Genomic DNA, 22,066 nt, shown 5'->3' with positions numbered 1-22,066 from the left:
AGATATACCAAGCTAAAGTCCTTTGACACTAAAGAACCAAAAGCTTTGATAATGCAACACACAGAATGTTTGATAGAAAACAGCAAGGAAAACCCAAAATAGAGTACATCACCCATACATCCTAAGTACTTATAAAGCTGCATTCAAAACAGTAGTGCCCATTTTTAGTTGACAATCTGAAAGAGAATTAAGACGATACTGTCTTACAAAGGTATGTTCTGAAGCCCAAGTGGCTGCTCTTCAAAGCTCCTGGATTGATACTCCCTATAATTCTGCCCAGGAAGTAGCGATCATCCTGGTGAATCTGCCCTGGATAGCCAGACACGCGTCCAGATCCTGAAGAGCTAGGAGAATAGTAGATTTGAGCCACCTGATGAGAGTGATAGTGGATGCGCTCTTGCCCCTTCCAGATTGTCCAAAAGTCACAAATAAGTAACAGTCATTCTGTATTGCTGAGACCTGTCAAAATAAATCAAAAAAGCATGTTTAACATCAAGAATACTCATCAGTTGTTCCTCTGCGTTAGAAGGAGAAGGAAGGTATGATTATCATCTTGGACTTATTAATAACAGAGTTAATTTTAGCAATAAAGGTGGGATCAAGTTTCAATGCCACCCTATTGTCCATACATTTCAGATAAGGAGGAGGACATTTCAATTCCCCAACTCTCCAAGCTGATGTAATGACCACCAAAAAGAGGACCTTAAAAGAGAGAAATCTCAAGTCTACACTTTCTGAAGGCTGGAATGGGGGAAATTGTAAAGTTCTAAAAGCTGTAGGGAGATTCCAGGAAGGAGAGATGTGATTCTTTCCAGGCTATGCCACCAACAAGCTTTGAACAGCCCAGCCATCAGAGATGTATTCATATTATGGACAAAGGTTCAGTGAATTCCTTCAAAGCCTTGATCGCAAACCACTGAGCCCTAACGATAGAGACAGATTCAAATGAGAATCGCACAGAAGGAATTACAAGACAGAGGAGAACCCACAGAGTGGAGCTGATAGATTACCCGAAGAGCACCATGTGTCAAAAGCTTTTCCAGTGTCTAGAGTAGGGCTGTTTGGAACTTTGAATTACCTCCACCAAAGAAGAGGAGAGACCTTTCACTAGGAGAATTGACTTCTCAACTTCCAAACCAACAGTGTGAGATGAAATGGAGAGATTTTGAGAGCAGAGGGAAATCTCAGAAGTACCCAAGGGGAAAGCAATGCCAGGGACTTCAGAAGCGGAAACCAAGACCTCTGAGGTCAATATGGAACCACTTGGTGTAGTCACCCTCCCCCCCCCCCAGCAGGAACGTCTGGAGAACTCTCTGGATCAATGGAAAGGGGGGAAAGGTGGACAGAATATGTTTTGGCCACTTTATCACCAGCTTATTAGTTCCCCATGCTTCCTCTTCCGGAAACCTGGGGCAGTATCTTCGAAGTTGGGCTTGCTTGTTGATGCAAATAGATCCACAAAAGGATCCCGAAAAGCCTGCATAGCTCCCTAAAGGTCACTCTGGACGGGGTTAATTCCTAGGATGATTAGAATTTCCAGCTCAATACATCTGCTGCAAGATTTCCCACTCCTCTGACAAAGACTGCTGCTAGGCCTGACAAGTTCTTCTCTGCCCACAGGCCCATTGGACAGCTATTTGATTGAGGCTCTTGGAACAAGTGTCACTGTGTTGTCTGTTCTTATCAGCACGTTCCTTTGCATCACAATAAGATGGGAGAATTTCACTGCCCTGAAAATCACCAAGAGCGCCCTCCAATTTGAAGACCTTCTTTCTAGAAGAGACCATCTGAATTGACATAACTTGCCCTGAAGGGTTGCTCCCCATTCTATGGCACTGGCATCTGTCGTGATAACCACCGGAGGGTTTTGATGCATGCTCATGCCCTTGGAGAGACTTCCAGTGATCAACCACCAACTCAGATTGTCTCTGAGCTCCTGAGTCACAGGAATCAACTTGACTAAGGGATACGAAGCTGTAGAGAAGTGACTGTTTAGATGCCATAACAGAGATCGAAGGTACAGTCTTGCCCCTTGGACTGTGTGTACAGGTGCCGCCATGTGGCCTTGAACTTCCAACCTAAGACTCGCTGGGGCCTCTTCTATTGATAACAAATCCTGCAGAACAGACTGAAGGCTTTTGATTCTCTCCTCTGGCAAAAGACTCCTGTAAGGTCTGTTCAAAAGCAAGCCCCTATAAAGACCAGTTCTTGAGTTGGGCTTAGCTGACATTTGAGTAGATTGACCTGGCTGGGATTACTTTTCAATCTAGTCTGATCTCAAAACACTAGTAATTAAACTTTTGCTGCAGCATGCATCATCCAATCGTCTAAATATGTAAAGACCAGAATCCCCAGCGAATGGATGAGCCACCACCAGAGCCAACACCTTCGTGGACAATCTTGGGGCTGCTTTAAAGCCAAAAGTAAGGACCTTTAATTGCCAATGATCACCAGAACTGCAAACCTCAAGAACTTGTGGTTAGACTTGGCAAATCAGAATATGGATTTATGCATCCATCAGATCTAGAGTGATAAGGAAGTGACTTTGAGGAATTAAAGGGATAAACCTTTGGAGAGTCTCCATTCTGAACTTGATGGTCTTGTACTGAGAGCATCAGCCCCCTTTTTGTTTTCAATGTTTATGTAAGTAGAGGGGCTGGCAATACACTTAAGAAGGATAAATGTATTGGTTGTTTGTCTTCTATTCGATTGGACCTTTGTGGAAAAAGATGTACTGCTCACTGATGCTTAAATTAAAGAAACGGAAAACCTGGACATTGTGCATGGAGATAGAAAATCCTGGTGTCTTGAGTTAAGTACCAGTGAGGACCTCCGGCAACCTTCGTTGAGTATACAAAACAGTGACAGATGGAATGCTTGGATTAAACTCAGCCACTGGTAATCACTAGGGCCACATCCCAATCCATCGTTATTTTGCAAACCATGCCACCTCTGTTTGATCCCATCTATATGCAAATCCGTCCTGCTCTTGCTCCAGTAGGAACAGTCCAACCTGAACTGCCAAGCCAGGTCCTGCCTGAACTAGAACACAAGCAACTCTGGACCGATTTTGCCCTAGTTATGGGCTCATCAGCTGGGTGCAGCTTGTTTCTAGTGACACAGTATGCACAGGACCCACATCTGGGCATACCTGTCCCACTTAGGGTAACACTATAACTATACAAAACAGTGATGGATGGAATGCTTGAATTAATCTCAGCCACTTGTAATAACTCAGGCCGCATCACAATCCATTGTTATTTTGCACACTGTGCCACCTCGGTTTGGACCCAGGTATAAGCTAATCAGTCGTGACCCTGTTCCAATAGGAACAGCCCAGCGCAAACTGCCAAACCAGGTCCTCCTTGAACCAGAACACAAGCAACCCAGGACCAGTTTCGCCCTAGTTATGGGCTCATCAGCTGGGTGAAGCTTGTATCCAGTGACAGTGTGCACAGGACCCACGTCTGGACATATCTGTCTCACTTAGAACGACACAATAAGTATTCCTTCAGCACTAATTAAGTACTGCCATGAAGGTAGGCCCTAAAGGACATTCATTCTAACCCTTGGTCTGCCTCAACCACTGTCTACTGACACGCCACACTGACCAAAGTTTGTGAGCAAAGTTTGTGGTGCTTCATGTTCTCCATTGGGTTTCTGACTAGCTCACATATTTAGTGATATCCTCATCAACAGCTCAGCTGTCATTGTGGTCAAATCCATCGTAATTCATTTGTTGGACTATGGTATATTCATGGATGAACTCTAAAAAACATACATCAAACCCATTCTTAAAAAACATTAGGATGAACCCAAGTGTCGCACCCAAATGAGAGTAAGGTAACTGCAGTTTGTGAAAAGAGTCATGGTTGACTAAATTGACTAAGTGGTAGTAAGGGGTCATGTTTTATTTTAGTAAATCCAGGTCTTCCAACTAATAATTACAGTGTCCATATTCCACTGTGTGATGTTTATGGAGCACAGAATTAGCTGTGAAACTTTACAGCTTTGTACAAAGTATACATTTCAAGATCAAACTCTAAGAAGGATTTAGTGGGAATACATAGAGGTCGAGCATTGTGTGGGCCTATTGGTTTGTTATTTATCTTTGAATGAGGCATCAGGCTAGATGCCATATAGTGCATAGCGATATTGATGCTATCCAGCAGAATGGGCATTGGGGTAACAAGTAAAATTAAAGCAAACTCTACTTTATGTTGTGTAAAGTTGTTTTTGGTATCTAAGCCACGTGTGAATCTCAATTTTCAGTCGTTGAGATGGTTGTGGTTTAGCTGCAGGAATAATTGTTCAGGAGAAGAATGATCCCTGCTTACTTTAGCTCAGTCGTCCGAGGAAGAGGGTCTGTTTAAAAGGAATGCCTTGACTTGCAGTTATGGCTGGTGTGTGTGACCCTACATTTCTTAACAGTTTTTCATTAATTGCCCCTTTCAATGTGCAGAGTTCTTTCTGTTAAAGTGGTTGATAATCTGGGTATAATCGCGGTATTAAATTGAATAATTGGATAGGTGGTTTGTGTGAGTCTGCAGATAAGTTGATGTTTTTGTGGGCTGGCTGGTGTAGTGCTATCTAAAAACGTGTGATTTGTCCTAATTGGTATGCTGGTTTGTATGTTGTTTATGCGAATCTGCAAATTAAAACACCTCTTTGGAATGCTGTAGCTCTTTGCTTGGTAGTTCGGAGACTGTACTTCGTCCATGTATCGAAGCTTTCAGGCCTACAGAATTGCCATGCAGCATTTTCAGCATTCTCGGTTACTTAATGATTGCTGGTGTGCCAGTAGGATTTTTACCAATTCGATTCTATACTTTTGATTGTTTTTTTACCCAAACTTTGAGTACCTGGCTCACTGTTGCTAGTTTTCTTATAAGAGGTTTCATTTCAGTGGACCTATTTATTGGTTAATGCCAAGTGTTATGCTGTACAGTTCGGTTGCTTCAATCCTTTTAGTGGCTCTATTTGTGGTGTCAAGTGTTTAGTCAATAATGGGTTGATGTGCTATCTTTTTGTGTTTTTCAAATTTTTAAGGTTCTTAAATTGAGATGATGTTTTAGACTTGTTGCCTTGCGAAGGTTTTTTCCAAACTATATCATGTTATGTGTCCTTTGGTGTGTGTTTGACGTTAACCATTTATTTTAGGTCTACATTATGTCGCCTAAGAGGTTAGTGAATCTATGTGGCTCTAATTGGGTTCTGTTATCTGCTACCATGTATTCATGGGTTTCCGTTTTAACTTACCTGTCATGTAGAGATTGTTTTAATAGTATGAGTTGTTATCTGTTTAAGTTTACTTGACCCTAGTGGAGTGTCACACGTACGGTTTTAGATGCACTGGTTAATTTGAGTTCCTAGAACTTGTTCCGCAAGTCTAGTGGGTTGTTACTGTATTTAATTGTTCTTTTGTAGACTGGCTTTGTCATTGCTCATTTTAATCTTTCCTTTGCGGGGGTTGCCACGGAGGACCTGACCGGCTGCTGAGGAGGAAAAGAGTGTTTTAATAAGAACATTTTTATCCTTGGGACTGCGAGGACCAGTGCGCCTTGTGCATTATTCAGTTGTTGCACCTGGCTCCTCTTCCCGACTCCTCCCCTGTAAACTACTTAACGCCTCGCGGCCCCCGCTTCGCGGGAGCCGCTCGCAGGCTTTGTCATTGCTCATTTTAATCCTTCATTTGCGGTGGTTGCCACGGAGGACCTGACCGGCTGCTGAGGAGGCAAAGAGTGTTTTAATAAGAACATTTTTATCCTTGGGACTGCGAGGACCAGTGCGCCTTGCGCATTATTCAGTTGTTGCACCTGGCTCCTCTTCCCGACTCCTCCCTCTGTCTATTTTAGCCACACTCAGTCTCGCGTGAGCGGGACGCGTGCGGGGCGCAGACCGGGGCGAAGCCCGGGCAAAGGGCGGGCCCGTTTAAGCCCATTCAAGCTCGGACCGGGCCCCCCCCTTGGTTTCGGTGGGGCACACCGGCATAGGTACATGTTAATGTCATCAAAAGGTATGCGGAAGAAAATCATGCCCTTATCCCCAATGGTTTCAGGTACTTTGGATAGTTTTCTCATCAGGGCCAACTCTGTAATGAATAATGAGCTAAATATTCTAGAAAGACGTCTTTCAGAGGGCATTGAAAGTACTAGAAGATCCTCCCTGGGCCTACTTGCAACTGTTAGATCGCCGGGTGACATGGATGATTCACATACTGCCCTAATGGACAGTATTGATCAAACGATTGAATCGGTTTTGCAGGAACTTAGGACTAGTACAACTTCACGACGAGACTCGCTTCAACCGATTCCCGAGTGTCCATCTGCTCCCTTATCGGAAGCTGTTTCACTTGTGGGGAGTGAACCTAACTCGCTATGTGTACGAGGCACACGGGAGGGAGCTGTACCCAAAAGAAAATGTGCGAGGAAACTTAAGGGAAATAGATTGCACTTCTGATGCTCCAGTATTAAATGAACCTCTAGTGGATACAAGGCCGATTGGAATTTCTAATGTAATACCTACCCCAAATTTTGCTCAAACCCTTTCTCAATTGAAACCTCCCTCTCTTGCATCGGGTACGGGAATTGGAGTAGCTGAGGACTGTATATTAAATGCTCTTACAAGAGTCCTGAAAGGTCTCTTCGACCCTCTAATGACCAGATTTGACACTATTGATGCTAGACTAAAAGAAATTGCTATGGCTACTGGGGTTAGTGATAACTGTGCAAGGACTAATGGTATGATTCAAAGTGTCCCTCGAGTGAATATGGCTGAACCTCTGTTCCCTACTGTTATTAACTCTGTTGGTCTGTTGAAATCTACAATACCTAGCCAAATGATCCCAATAGATGTACCCCCACCTTCCTCAAATGTACCATCTTCCACTGCTGTTATGCCGCCACTCCCACAGAAACAACCAATTTCCACTGCAAGTTCTTCCAATTCATCACCTAAATTAAATTTAACTAAAGCAGGGAAAGTTTCTAATGAGAATGGCGGCACTACCAACCAAGATTCAGGTAGACCAACATGGAAAAATGTTGTGAATCTTACTCCTGAGGCAGCTCCCTACGTAATAGTTTTGAGTGGAGTTCCCGAGCTTGCTAACCCAGATTTAGAAACCCATGATTCCCTTAAAAATAAAGTGACCAGTTGGCTGAATATCCACAGGCCACTTCCTCCGACTCTGAGAGCTGATGTCCTGATGGTTAGGAGGATTAGCTGGTTGGGAAATACCCCGAAGAAAATCAAGGGTGACTGCGTTCTGGTGAACTTTAGAAATCCTCAGATTGTGTCATATATTTCTAACTGGGTGGGGAATACAGGAGGCTCATTTATCCAACCCCTCCCACTATCGTTTTTCTATCCATCACGAAATACCGATCCCTACTCAGGGAGTGCTGAAGAATGGATAAGGGTGGGACCCACTTTTCAAAGTGGAAGGTATAGGCATATTAGGTAAAATACCCCCACCTGGGATGACCTCTCTGATTATAATAGGTTTAATTGCCTTGAGGAGGTTGATTGACTCCAACAGGAGAACGGCAGTGGGAGGGAAGAGGGTGAGCCTGACTGTGCATACTTGCACTTGGTGGTTTCTCCCCCTGATAGTAGGGATTATAGACAAACCCCGAACCCAATTAATGAAGTTTCCTGTGAAAAGTCCCCTGTTATTCCTAGTAGCCCTTCTTTACTCAAAATTCTTTCCTGGAATATAGCTGGTCTTTCTAACAAGCTTAATTGTCCCGAATGGGGCTCGTTTATAGACCTTCAAGATGTATGCTGTTTCCAGGAAACATGGGCCAGGGAAGAGCATTTTCGCTCCGGGTTTGCTTCATTTTCAGTCCCAGCCAGGTGGGGAGGAAGGGGCCGACCATCTGGGGGTTTAACAATCTGGGTTGCTATTCATTTGGGTTGTAGTGTTACTGTTTTAGACACAGGGTCTGAGGATGTGCAGTGTGTACTCTTGGATTGGCGGTCCGGCTTACAAATGGCCTTGATTAACGTTTATTCAAGACCGGTCAGTCTCTCTGCTGAGTCAAGGGCCATTGAAGAGTTATCTATGGTATTGATTAAAATTCCTGAGGATACCCTGTTAGTGGTGGGTGGAGATTTTAACTCTCACTTTGAACCACTTGAAGGGTTGTTGGACCCCATAAACCAGGAGGAGGATGATTTATGGAAAATCCCACCTGTGGTAGGCCCTACAGTAAGATCCTGGGCACCTTTGGCTGTCCAAATTACTTCCTTAGTATTGGCTCATTCGATCAGAGCATGTAACAGACGAACAAAATCTGATAACCCCTCTAGGCCTACTTTTAATAAACCTGGCAGGGAGGCTCGCCTTGATTATATTTTCATCCAATGCAAGGAGTGGAACCGAGTCCAGGACTTCAGGGTGCTCCCTAGGGGAGAGAGTGATCACAATCCCCTGATCTTGGACTTTTTATTACCAGGCTTGTGTAAGGGTGAAACTTTATTGCAACCTTATAAAACTAATAGTCTTACTCTTTCTAATAACAGACGGAGGGTACGATGGGCAAAGTTGGCTAGTAACCGAGATGAATTATTAAAAATATACGTTAGGGTTAGTTTAGCTTTGGAAGATATGGCTGCCCTTATTGAGCATCAACCCTTGTCTGATTCCTATGGAAAATTGGGTGAACTTAACAAGGCATTATTCTTTAGCCTATTAGATATTTTAAACCCCTTAGCTCCTAGTAGGAGAATCCCACGAAGAAAGCATTCCTGGTATAACCAGGCATGTAGATTAGCGAAGAGTGAATTGTTGGATGCACTAAAAGATAATTTAAGTAAGGATGTTATCCAACTTAGGAGACGCACCTATCGACACCTAATTCACCACGCTAAGCTTGAATGGGGCAATGAGAATTGGGCTAGTCTAACAACTGCCTTAGCGGACAGGGACTCGAGGAGGTTTTGGCAGATCGTGACCACTGGTTCAGCTGAACCTGATCCAGCAATTTACCCGAATATTGCCCCAGAAGTATGGGAAGATCATTTCAGCATGCTGTATAGGGGGGACTCTTCCTGCAAGGAGGGTTCATCGGCCCAATTGCTGATAAGTGATGTTGCTGACACTGTAGTGATTAGTTTTACCTTGGGTGAGGTCCTGACTGCTATATCAAGGCTTCCTGCGGGTAAAGCTCCAGGGTTGGATAGGGTTCCTGGAGATTTATACAAACATCAACCCAGAGTATGGGCGCCCTATCTTTTAACAATATTCAATGCAATCTCTGCGGGTATGCCGGTCCCCTCTACTTGGCTCGGAGCGGAAGTAGTCCCTATCTTTAAGAAGGGGTCGCCTCTGCTCCCAGCCAATTACAGGCCTATTAGCCTAATAGATGTTGGCCAGAAGCTTTTTGCGAGGCTGATTTTAGATCGCCTCTTGGATTGGATGGAGGAATTTGACATTCTGAGCCACTATCGGGCGGGTTTTAGAAAGAGTATATCAACAATTGATCAGATCTTCAGATTAAAGATGCTTTTCTGGAAGACGGTCAAGGTGGAGGGTGGTTCCCTATATACCGTCTTTGTAGATCTGCGTGCGGCCTTTGATTTGGTCCCACGTGTGAAGCTTTGGACTGTATTACGGGATCTAGGAATTCCACCCCCACTCTTGGATATTATAATACGACTGCATACCAACAACTTTGCAAAGGTCAGGTGTGGGAGAGAAGGCAATTTATCGTCTAGTTTCCCCGTCGAAAGGGGGGTTAGACAGGGTTGTGTCTTGGCGCCAACCCTGTTTTGTCTCTATGTAAATGGAGTCATCTCCCACTTGAATATGGTTACCAACAGAGACGCACCAAGGCTCGCTGGTACAGGGATATCCGCGATTATGTTTGCTGACGATACCCTGTTACTTGCTAAGTCTCCAATGGGCATACAGCGAGTTTTGGATGGCTTTGTCTCTTTCTGTCATGATCGGGGGCTGGAAATAAATACAGCCAAAACAAAGTTTATGGTTTTTAATCCTCCCAAGACCTCTTGTCCAAATCCGACTATAGATGGTGTTAGCCTGGAAAGAGTCCACATGTTTGAGTATCTGGGATTGACCCTAAATGAAAACTTGGCCTGGATCCAACACCAGATTAAATCTCAACTAAAGTTAACGCAAAAGGCGGGGGGAATTATCAAACTCTGGAATAAATCCCAGATAAAACCTATTGGACACCCACTTGAGATTTATAAAATGCAGGCTCGAGGGGCAGCAACCTATGGCGGTGAGTTGTGGGGACACAATTGTGCCCCTGCAATTGTTGCAACGGTAAATAAATTCCTTAGGAATTTACTGTCCCTTCCTACTAGTTCCCCCCTTCTTCCCCTCAGGCTTGACTTGGGAATTAGATCGATAAAGGAGGAACTAGGTTTAAAGCCTCTAACTTTCTGGAGGCGCTTATGGGTAACCCCAGAACTTAGTATCTACAGGCAAGAATTTTCGGAATTATTAAAATATCCAATTATTCAGAAACTCCCATGGTTAAATTATATAAAGAATGAGTTTCAGAGGCTGGGGTGTCCTCTTCTATGGTCGAACCCGGCAGAGGCTTGTATGAATATATCCCGTAATCACCTGGTTACCATGTATTATGAATGTAATCTGTCTGTTTACTTATTGAGCGACAAAGTGGGCTCAATGACAAACTAATTCTTATTGATGAAAGATTATTATAAGTTGGAGACAGTCTTGGATGATATTAACCCCATTGTTCTCAGGAAATTGTTCCTCCAATGGAGATACAACTCCCTACCAATTAGAGCCCTTACGAGTAGATGGCACCCACCAACTACTACAAATTGTCCTGCCTGTACAGAAAAATTGGAGAATGACATTCATGTAATGTTTTTCTGTCCTTCTTATATGAGATCCAGGAAAAAGTGGATTGTTCCCATATGCAAAAAATGGGGGTTTAGAAAATATTTGGATGCTTATCGTATATTAAAATCTGATTTATCTCCATTAACTGTTTTTGCTGTTAGCAAATTTCTAGCTGCAATGTGGAATATTAGAAGAAATCTGATCTCAAAATGAGACTATTTCCACTGTACATGATAGTCAAATGATGGATGAGTTTTTAGGTGATATTCTCCACAGGCAATGATGATGATCTTATTATTATGGTTAATATTGTTATTTAATGTACTTTTACATTGTAAATTTGATAATGATTTGTTTTAAATTTTATTCATTTCTTTTATGACACATGCATTGTCGAAATAAAGATAATATGAAATGAATTAGCTATTCAAACGTTTGTTCTAATGTTGTGCTGTTACCCTTGTTTGCTTCAATTCTCATAGCCCATTTCAAAAAAGTTAATTGTGTGTGTATCTTATGGGATTGAAATATGTGTCATGCATGACAGCATTTCTTTGGCATTATTAGCAATATAAGTGATCACATCTGGCATCTACTTCTTTCCTGATAGAGGCTGCAGCTGACAAATTTGAACATGCACATCTGGGAGCAGAGTGGCTGTGTTGTCATCACTTCCAGAAAACAGGCAAGTTGCAATCCCCCAGCCAGAAACAAGTTCCCAGGGAGGACTGATGTCAGCCCAGCTCTTGATGACTCTCCAAAGCATGCTGAACAGCCATTGCATGGTAATGGGCCCTGGAGCTGTAGTGGTGTCATTGTGAATCAGAGGCAGGGGATTGTGCTCTGCCATGGATCAGTATTCCTCCCCTTCCTGCTCAACGACATTGATATGGTTTGCTTAGAGCAGAAACAACTGTTGCTTCTAGAGAACTTCTCCCATGACCTTGTTGTTAATATCCAATGTCTGAATGAGACCAAAAAGAAAGGATATGCAAAAAGCAATATTCACATGGAGATTGGGGCTGGCAAACCTGAACTTGGAGTCGTTGCACTCTCAAATGAAGTTGTATGGCAAAAAAGGACAAAGCAGCATGAGGCCCAGCTTCTTATGATGGTGCCTTGTAAAGAGTTTCAGAACATCTTTCACCAGCTTTTTAGCAAAGCAGAGAGTTGGTCATTCTCCAGCGAAGAGGAAAAACTAGACCACAATGATTTAGAGAAGGAATTGCAGTTCCTACACTGGTTTGCAGTACTAAAGATTACAGACCAAGGAGTCTCCGATTGTGTTGAAATGAAGTTAATGCAAGCTTCATCACTGAACAAAGGCGATGTACTGTTTACTTGTGGCTCCCCCTTCGGTATGTTTTATCCCGACATTTTTCTGAACACTCTTAGTAAAGGTGTTGTCAGTAATGTGGCAGGAGAAGGAAATGTCGTAATCCTGACAGACTCTCGTTGCTTGCCAGGCACTGAAGGAGGAGGTGCCTATACCATTAATGAAGGGAATTTAGCGTTAGTAGGAATCATTGTCGTGCCCTTGTGCTGGAAGGCCAACGAGTGGATTGGTTTGACCATTCTCTGTTCTGTTAGTCAGATCCTGGAGAATGTGAAAAGGGTTTTACCTGCTCTAAGCAGACCTCTGATTGATATGTGGCCAGGGATGATGCTTATGCCAAAGACCTCCATGAAATCTGAGCCAAGATCAAAGCTCTTTCAACGTCTTACTTCAGCAGCAGTTTTGGTGGATTGTGGACACGTTTGGGGATCTGGAGTGCTAGTGAATACGAGAACAGTCTTGACCTGTCGGCATGTGGTGAGTGGAGCATCCAGGATCCTTGTTAGGAGAAGGTACCAGACAGTAGGCGGGTAAGCTGTTATCTATTTCGTCACAGTTTATTTGTGTTTCTCTTTACTGTCATAAAATGTCTGTGCTGCCATTTAGTAATAAAGGTGGTAGGTGCTTGCTGGGGTGCCCTGTATCTCAAAATGCGCCCTTCTCCTTATTGACTGCCGTTCATACATGCACCTCCTCACTCACAAACTCTCCCTTCCAGGGAAACCTATCAAATAGCCCTCTCATTGACTCCCCTAAAATAGATTCCCTCGAGACAAAACACCATCACCGCGATACATCCTTGAGACAGACATGTCCCCTACATGCATCTTTTTTAACCGAAACATTTGCTATCACTTTCGTCAGCCCTTCAAAGTCACTCACCTCCTCTTTGGGAACCTGTCCTGGAGATGGTTCCTTGGTTGGGATTTCTACTGCCTCTGAAGGTTTTCAGACGCCAGTCAGCTTTGCAGCCCTCTGGCCTCCTGCTTTTCTGTCTGCACTAACTCACCAAGTAGAGAAATGCTGTATTTCGGCCGTAGGCCATTAAAGTAACACAATAAAAGCAATTTAAAACACAGTACATTAACTTGGCAAGAACAGTACAGCGATCTTACCTAACAATGTTTAATCGAGCACTCCACTATAAGCCTGATTACACAGAGAAGAATATACAAGCACAGAGCATAGAAATAACCTAAAGTGGTCTGCCATGTCTAAAGGTAGACTTCATGTATATCATAGTAATAATTATGATTAGGTGTAATCACAGACCATATAAACAATATAAATATTAAAAGAATAGTACACCAGTAAAATGTATTAATGGGCTCATTGGCGTACGTGATAAAAGTCATTAATATTGACTAAAATAACTGCATAGCCTTCACATATGCCGACAAGTAACAGTGGTGGCTCACATATCGCAACTCGTATGTATACACTCCCTACATGGTCCCTCAGGTCGGGCAAATTAGGTAACGTGCAAGTGCCCTAGTACTAAGGGGGGAAGCGGAGTTATTTTCTAGGCGCTCCCACTGCCAATTTGACTAAAGTACATAGCTCTAGTGTTATAGCAGAAATCCGAGTCGCTTGCTAGTCACACCCACTGCCAATAAAAATCTACTCTGCTTGTGTCTGAGCTCAAGATTCAAAGAGCAGGTAAATAGTGCTGGAACCCCAGGCTCTGATTTCAGCCCTTCTGCTCTTGTTGAGGAATACAATGGACAGCAAAACATAATATTTTCTATGGTTTCCACCCTATCCAAACATATGTAACACAATCACTTATCGCTCACATCGGGGCTTGTCTTGTTCCCTCTATAGCTGTTTACTGCTAAGGTGCCAACCCTAAATTTGAATAAAAATCACTTTAGCCCACTGCGGAGGGCCCTCATCAAGGTAAGATTCAAACTGAGGAGGGGGTTTTGTAGACAAGAACCTTCCAGTAAGGCTTTCACTATCAGCTTTCTGCATACATTCTGTTTTTATATGCCCTCAGACTACTTTCTTCACAAGAACCTTCTTTGAAGAATTGATGGCAAAGGAATTGCTCCACAAGGCCTTCAGACCCAGAGTAAAGAGTGTTTTTTAATATGGGATAGCTGAGGAACAGTTGTGTCCTTGTCCAATTGGATACGTTCACGAATGCCTTGCCTATAGGATTCAAGTTCAGGACACGACCATATCCTAACCCAGTATACCAAAGGTCTCAGAGGTGCTAGGTCACCAATCCGCTTTAATCTAGGTTGAAATACAAGGGGACGAGTGGCGTAGATTGAGGGAATGAATAGTACGAACCTTATAAAATGATTTTCTCTAGCTGTGAGGATATCCAAGGGACCTGTACCCCATACCTTGGCCCCTTACAGTGCAGCTAACTAGACACCAACTTTATAGGCCTCCACTGCTGGGGATATTGACCTCTGAGTGGAATCCCTGTGCATCCTTCCAAAAGTGGTTGATTTATGTAGTAAGATATCCCTGGACTTTTCAATGTGAGAAGACCATGACATGGAGCTGCTGAACCTTATACCAAGGTAATCAAAGTGCTTGACTTCTTCAAGTACCGCAGTCCCTTATGTCAAGTTTCTACAGAAGAATCCATGCAGCCTTAGGGTCATGAATTTAGTTTTCTTGACATTGGTCTCAAGCCCCCTGTGGTTACAGATATCATGAAATTTGTTTAACAGGTTCTAAACCCCAACAGGAGTACTTAAGATAAGAAGTGTGTCATCGGCGAACAGCCTCCGGGGGATGGAAAGACCAACAAGTTTAGGGGAGTAATAGATACAATCATGAAGGTGATTAAACACATCGTTAATGTATAGGGAGAACAGCGTTGGTGCAAGAACGCAACCCTTTCTCACTCCCCTGTAGTAATGTTACTCCTCTCCTTCCTTACCCTATCGCACTTGGGCATAGTTGTTCTCATGCCAAGGTTGAAGGGTCCTCCATTGACCTGAGGGACTACCAGAGACAAGCTCTGGAGACAAGATTGAAAGCTGCTCCAGGATCAGTGAAGGCAACGTATAGATGGTCCTTCAGGATCTTGATATACTTCTAAAGTATCAACAAGCATCTGAATATTTGATCAACTCTTCTCACCTTGGATCTAAACTTGGACTGGAATGGAGAGAGGACATTAAAATTGCTGACCAACACCTGGAGTTTAGCCAAAACCTGACGATGGAACACCTTCTGTAAGATGTCAATAAGGCTGATAGGCCTGTAATTACAAGGGTCGGATCTGGCAACCTTTTTGAACATTGGAATAATCACCACTCCTCTCCCTGAATCAGGGAGAGGAGCACCTGACCTGATGGAATTAGACAGGATTTTAATATACAGGGCCCAGATCTTGATCTCAGAATGATGCAAGTTGCCAGGTATAAGATCTATTACGGGTGTTTCCCAGGTTTCAGGGGCAAATTAGCTTCCTTGGTGATAGGATAAAACTCCACAGAGTCTACATTAGCCTTCCAATCAGTGCTACAGGGCAACTGGGCTAGGGGAGGTGTAGAATAGAGATTGCCAAAGCGTTGCACCCAGGTCTGTTGTTGGATGTGATGGACTGTTGGAGTTTGGCCTTCCTCAATTATATGCCAAAATGAGCAAACATCCGTCCTTTTGGAGGCTTCTAACAAATCCAGCCAATTTTGCTCATCCCAATTCTTATTGCTGGCCTCTAACACCTTCTTGTATGAACTTCTTGCCTCGCAAATCTGCAGAGTGCATAAACAACTGATGGCAGTTAGCAAGCATGTTTTGGCATGTTTTCAGCCTTTGGAGAACCTGGAGGCATCTTTTTTGTATTCCAGCGCCCATCTCCACTTCAAAAAGGCGACTTAAAGAACCAAAGAAGTGGCCAAGGATGGTAGAGATGAGAATATTGCCTATGTCAGCATCCTCGTAGGGAGAAAGAACTGTATCAAAGAGATTATAAATAGAGGCGAGCTGCACAGGGCAGGAGTTGATTTTTCCCCACTTAAGAGCCCTCCTAGAATTTCCAACATTTACATCCCCAGGTAGAGTGATCTGGTCTCAAATCTCAAGCAGCCCTCTTTAAGGTTTAGGTGAAGTTGATTATGATCAATCTCTGACCTATTAGTAACGCAGAAGTCCACCAGCCAGTTCCATAGGTGAGGAGATACCAATATGTAATCATATCAACTGCTTGCTAGACCCCTGGAGAAGTTAAATACCCTAATCTGGCCAGAGTCTGTCCTGCCATTACATGCCTGGATCCTATGGACAATAATAAGTAGGGCCATTTGTGAGGCCACTGCAAGACGTGCTTTTAAAAGGGGCGCCTAGTTCTGGGATAGCCAAGGCTGCGTCCTCCGCTTAAGGTGGTATTAAAATCACCCCGAGAATGAGCTTAGGTTTGTGGGGCAAAGACTCTAGATGATTATCGAGAATAGTCAATGTAGAAGTGAGCCCACGCTACGATTATAAATCTTGTAGATCTTAATAGAGGGTCTATTTTTAGCCCTTATAGACAACCCTAGCACATCTGGCGATTCAATTTTTAGTTGCTCAGTATCGCAATTGAGGGAAGTTTTTTCCCATATCAGTAATCCTCCGGAGGGGCGGCCAGATGTAGAAGGGATCGCATCTACTGAAAAGGTGGCACAACCAGACCTGTGTAGCCGCTCTAAGCCCCAAGTCTCCTGGAAAAGGCAAAGAAGGAAGATATCAATATAGTCGCCCATAATGGGTCAACTAGCTTACTGAGTAAGCCAGCCACATTCCAGGAGAGGATCTGCAGTTGTCCCATAGGTCTCGGTTGCTCCAGTACGGTGCCCAAGGGACCATCCCTGCCCCCTAGGACAACTTCTGCCTCTGCTACCATCGGAGATATCAAGACTTCAGGGGCAGGTAAGGGGGGCACCAGTACAAGGGTGCTGTGGCCAGCTATAGGTTGCAGTCAATCCACATAACTCAATGGTTGCTCCCCCCTAGTGACACCCTCCCTTGGTTGGAAATTGCCACCCCTCCCTCTAATGCTACAAAAAGCAAGCTGGATCCCAGTGTCTGTGGTATAAAAATCTCGAGCTTCAATTGCCAGCAAGCCATCTAGGATCTCCCTAGAGGCCACCGACACATGGATGGAATCACGTGCCTCAAGCTCTGAGAAGTGTGTACCGGCATTCAGGATATCTTGCATGATGATTGACTTACCCTGTTAAATGCCCCTTAGCCAGTGTAGAACTTTACTATGTAATGACTCTCTGTCCTCAAAACATCCCCTCCCCAGTTTTGATACGTTAATTTGCTTGAAGTTGAAATAGCCACTCGCTATGTCCTGTCTGAGTTAATCTCGAACAGCAGGTGAAATCCCAGATTTCCCTACCGAGAACCCTATCCGTGCCCCCCCTCTTTGTCCTCTTTGTATCATGTCGGACGGTCTGGAGGCAACAGTTCTGCTAGGACCTGCTATCGGGCTTCTTCCCAAAAATATCAGTAAGGGTAGCTTTCACACTCTTCCCTGGCCCCCAAGTTGCTGTGGATCCGGGTGGATTCAATATTGTCTCAACCCATTAATTTGATTTGATTGAGAGTCCAGGAATCTCTAGCCTTCCTAGCACACTTGTTGCTTTTGTTGGTGGGAGTGACAGCATCAGCGGCTTTCCGCTTACCCATAGCTGGCGAGTAATAGGGAGAAGATGCAGTAACAATCTTATGCACACCCAAAAGGGACCACAGAAGACACTGTAACAGTTGTTCCCCCAAACGAACCACTCCAACTCCCCGACTTATAAAGAAGTAGAAATGTGCCCCAACAAAATAGATACCAGGGGTAGTGAAGGATAGAAACAACTTTGTAGTTCTAGGGAGTGCACTTAGGCTAAAATATCAACAAGTTGGAAGTTAGCAGCGAGCTACCAAGTTAAAAATAGGAGGATTCAGCCGCTGGCTAAACCCCAGAAGTAATGCAGGCAGGTGTTCTCCCTATTATGGCCTCCAATTACACAGGACAGACTAACCCTTCAAACCTGAGCAGCACAGGGCTGGAAAAATGCTGCTGATGAAAAAGAAGTAAAACCCTATGATTTGGTGGGGGGACAGCAAGGAGGCATGCAGCCTAACACAGCCCATTGGGCATGCTAAAAGAGTGGCTCATATACAAGTCCATACAATGTTAGGTGCAGCTCTGCAAAACAAATACGTTCCCACCTCAACAAGATAGCGTCCCAGAGAGTCAGTACTCACAGTGGCATAGGAAGGGGGGTGCAGTGGGTGCGTGCCACTCTGGGTGTCATCACTGGGGGGGTGACAAAATGGCAACAATGTGTTTTAAACGCATATTTGTGCCATTTTGTCAAGCTGGGGATGCAAGTGGTGACAAGAAATTTTCCTTGCTACGCCACTGAGTACTCGCAAGAAGGGGAATTTGCCAACTCAATAGTGAGGACCATCTTCTTGCATGCCTGTATTACCGCTGAAAGAGAGGTGCGGACGAGATCAGAAATCTGCTGCAACCTAGCTACACCCTGTACAACATAGTAAAGAGCAGCAGCTCAGACTGTGAACTGCTGCCTATAATTAGAACACAGAGGTCAAGGGACTGCTAGGCACACTGCTTTGTTGTAGAGCTTCCCCACAGTGGTCTTACTCAGTCCAACATGAGATTGGGCTGCAGCCTGAGTTTGTCACCGCTCCAGTGAGGTGGCTCAAAACCATTTGCTGACCTCAGAGGTTGTTGTACTATATCCCTCTGACCTACACACCTCCTTTGTTGTTCATCCAGGTGTGCTGTATCCCACCACAGTGTGCTCTGCTGGAACCACCAGTGCTGTAGCAGTGCTGGAACAGCCTCAGCTCCAACCCTCGTAGTGCTAGCTCCTTGCACGTTGTGTAACACATAAGGAAATAAACCACAAACCTCTGAAACGCCAGCAGCTGTACGAAGGGCTTACCACAATATAGTGGAGGCACCAGGATAAGCCCAACTTGTCTTTGAAAGACCAAGTCTGTATATGTCTTAGATAACCCTAACTATCGCGCATAAAGTACTAGCTCACTTTGTACTCCAGATCAAACACTGCCGGTATGCAATATTACTAAGGAACCTGAGTTTTTCTGGCATAGTGTAAATGCATGTACCAATCTAGAAGTTACGCCCTGTCTACAATACAAAACGGCAAAAACAAACACTGCAGAACTAAGAAGAGAGAACTATTCTTCTTTCAAATACGTCCTCTAAGAGATCCAACAATGACCATCCAGCACTTATCACTCCAAACAGTTCTTAAACCATCAGCACTTACAAGATTTTAAACAAATATTGGCACATTGTTACTATAGATCCCACACTTAAAACCTGTTACCTATTATCCCATATTATACAATGTAGGGGCAGAATAATTTGTTATCATGGCTGCCACAGCTTATTATTTCCAAAACCTGTGGTAACTAAATATACTTGGCTACAATAGTTACCCAATGGTTTATTCTAGTGTGGTAAATGTAATATGTGCAGTTTCGCTCTAGACAAAACAACCGAATTCAAATACGATAGTAGCAAAACTTTTAGAATTTTGGACCTTACCAATTGCAACACTAAATTTGTTGCCTTTGTAACTGTTAGTCACAGTTCAAGGATTTATGTGGGCAATGCAATTTATCACACAGACGCGCCATCCGCATCAGAGATGACAGCTACCCCTTGGCCAAACACTTTTAACATATGCACCAAAGTGACGACCGAATTTCTATCAGGTTTCACATCGAAGCATTAGTAAAAATGAACCCCAGAGGTGGTGACAGATTATTAGAGCTAAGTAAAAAATGGAAGGTAAACAGATCATCAGTATAACATCTGTTGATAGAGACCTCAATCATGAAAGGGAACTACACTGTTACCTTTAGGGACTAATGTAACTGAGTTACTTTATATTGCGACCCACAATATCACATACCTCCATGCCTTTTTTAGCACACCCAACTGTAATGTTTTAAAAATAAATTTTGCATCACATCTAGGACCCGTGATGAGCAGACTACAGGGTGCCTTTTAACTGTAACTTGATGTATGCTTTTTACACCATTTCCCTTATGTATTATGGACCTCCTTTACTTTTTGTTGAGCCCACAATGCAACATAACTCCACACCTGTTGCTGCCTCTAAAACTGTAACATTTCAAACTAATTTTGGCATCCTGCCTAAACTACTTGGAAAGAATACACCTAGGGATGGAGCTTACCTCCAATCTGATGAAATAGTTTACTAAAATAATGGTAATACTTCCTAAGGGCAACATGTGCCAATTCTTTTAATATCAAATCCAGATACAGTATCAACTAAATGGATCTGGTTCTTAACACTGTACTGCCACACACTTATGTGTATTTATACCTGGTGAATTTTATTGTATCAACTCATTCTACAACTTTCTATGATGCAGACCTCAGAATACTGAACTATTATTTGTCGGTATTTCTCATTCCCATTTACTTCCTTTTGTACATACTATTTTTGCTACACTTAGTGTTCTTCACTTTATTTTGCTGCTACTGCTTTCCTGATGGTCCAACCTAGTGCCACTAGCTTTTTTACATACTGACACACTTCTTTAATATTTTCATAGTATCTTGCACGCTCTTTATATTTATCCGTCTTGTATGGCGCCCACCAGCATGTATTACTATTTATTACTGTAGGCCCATCATTACTTCTCATAATTTATTTTTAACTTTGCTTTTTTCATCAAACCAGGGCCACCTCATTTATTTTTTATCACCGTTTTTTCCCCTTTCACTTCTGCACAGACCACTTTCCCTATATTCATATCCATATCAGGATTCTGAGACATTTATGTCTATCTATTCAGTCACTTATTTAGTCCATGACCTCCTTCTTGCCAAAACCTGTTTTTTTCATTGTTTACACTCTCAATAGCTATATTTCAACATGGCACTCATTCACATCAACTTAAGTGTAGGCACTCCAAAACATAGACTGGATGAGTTTCTCACAAACATCAGCCTCTGCCGGCAGTGCCGGATTAAACCCTATGGAGGCCCCTAGGCAGTCAAAATTCGGGGACCTCCTCATCCAATAATTTACTAATATTTTTTTAATTTTACCAACCAACTATTGGTTGTCGTTGTCTTGGGGCCCATAGGGCGTTGCATGCTTTGCCGATTTGGTAATCTGGAACTGGTCGCCAGGGCAAAAAGTAAGTCCACATCCAGCAACAAGGACAACCTATGGGCAGTCTCCGTATTATTCTATCTCACAAATGCTAGGGGGTCCATAGAGCAGGAAATTGGTTCAGTGGAGGAACGTTTGAGCTCCGTTATGAAATCATCTGCTGGGAGTGGGCAGGTCAAAGGGGCCGGATCCTTGACTGTGTAGATTTATTACCTACCCGCAGTGGTTGGCACTAGGAGGAAAATCCTGTGTGTTGTAGATTCATCTGACGTAATAGTCTTCTTGGAGCATGCTCCTAAACACTTACTAGCATCAGATTAACTTTGCTCTCCACCTCCTGCTACAAAGAAACACGCTCAGCGTAAGAAGGGTATGCCTACCTATTATATTAGTATAACCGATGAGGGTTTAGCACTTGCTAAATTGTCGGAGAATAGTACGGAATTGGAGGGGAGCAATGAATTGGCTTGCTTGGAAGACAGGCTAACTGCCTTAACTAAAACCATTCTAGACCGGCTTGACTCTGTCGATAATCTGGTCAGGGGGGCTCAGCATGCTGGCACAGTTGATCAGGCCTCTGAAAACCGACGCTTGCACGACAACCCTAACTGAAGGGGGAGCCTTGAACAGGGGTATCCACACACAGACACAGCACACTTTAGGAGTTCAGTCCACCCCTCTTCAAAAGAACTTGCCATGATCGTCTTGCAGACGCTTTGGTCCAAC

At 43.6% G+C, this 22,066-nt stretch overlaps 1 protein-coding gene across 1 annotated transcript in view; it reads left to right on the top strand.

Moving 5' to 3' along the window:
• The window catches only part of TYSND1 (trypsin like peroxisomal matrix peptidase 1), a 132,230-nt gene that overhangs the window by 1,822 nt on the left and 108,342 nt on the right, over positions 1-22,066 (top strand). The window contains exon 2 of the mRNA XM_085603851.1: positions 11,457-12,712. Within this exon, the coding sequence (XP_085459977.1) occupies positions 11,481-12,712 (1,232 nt within the window). The 5' untranslated portion in view covers positions 11,457-11,480. The remainder of the gene's footprint in view (positions 1-11,456; positions 12,713-22,066) is intronic.

Source organism: Triturus cristatus, chromosome 1_2, assembly GCF_964204655.1.
Source record: "Triturus cristatus chromosome 1_2, aTriCri1.1, whole genome shotgun sequence".
Lineage (NCBI taxonomy): Eukaryota > Metazoa > Chordata > Amphibia > Caudata > Salamandridae > Triturus > Triturus cristatus.
This window is presented reverse-complemented; position numbering and strand designations above follow the sequence as displayed.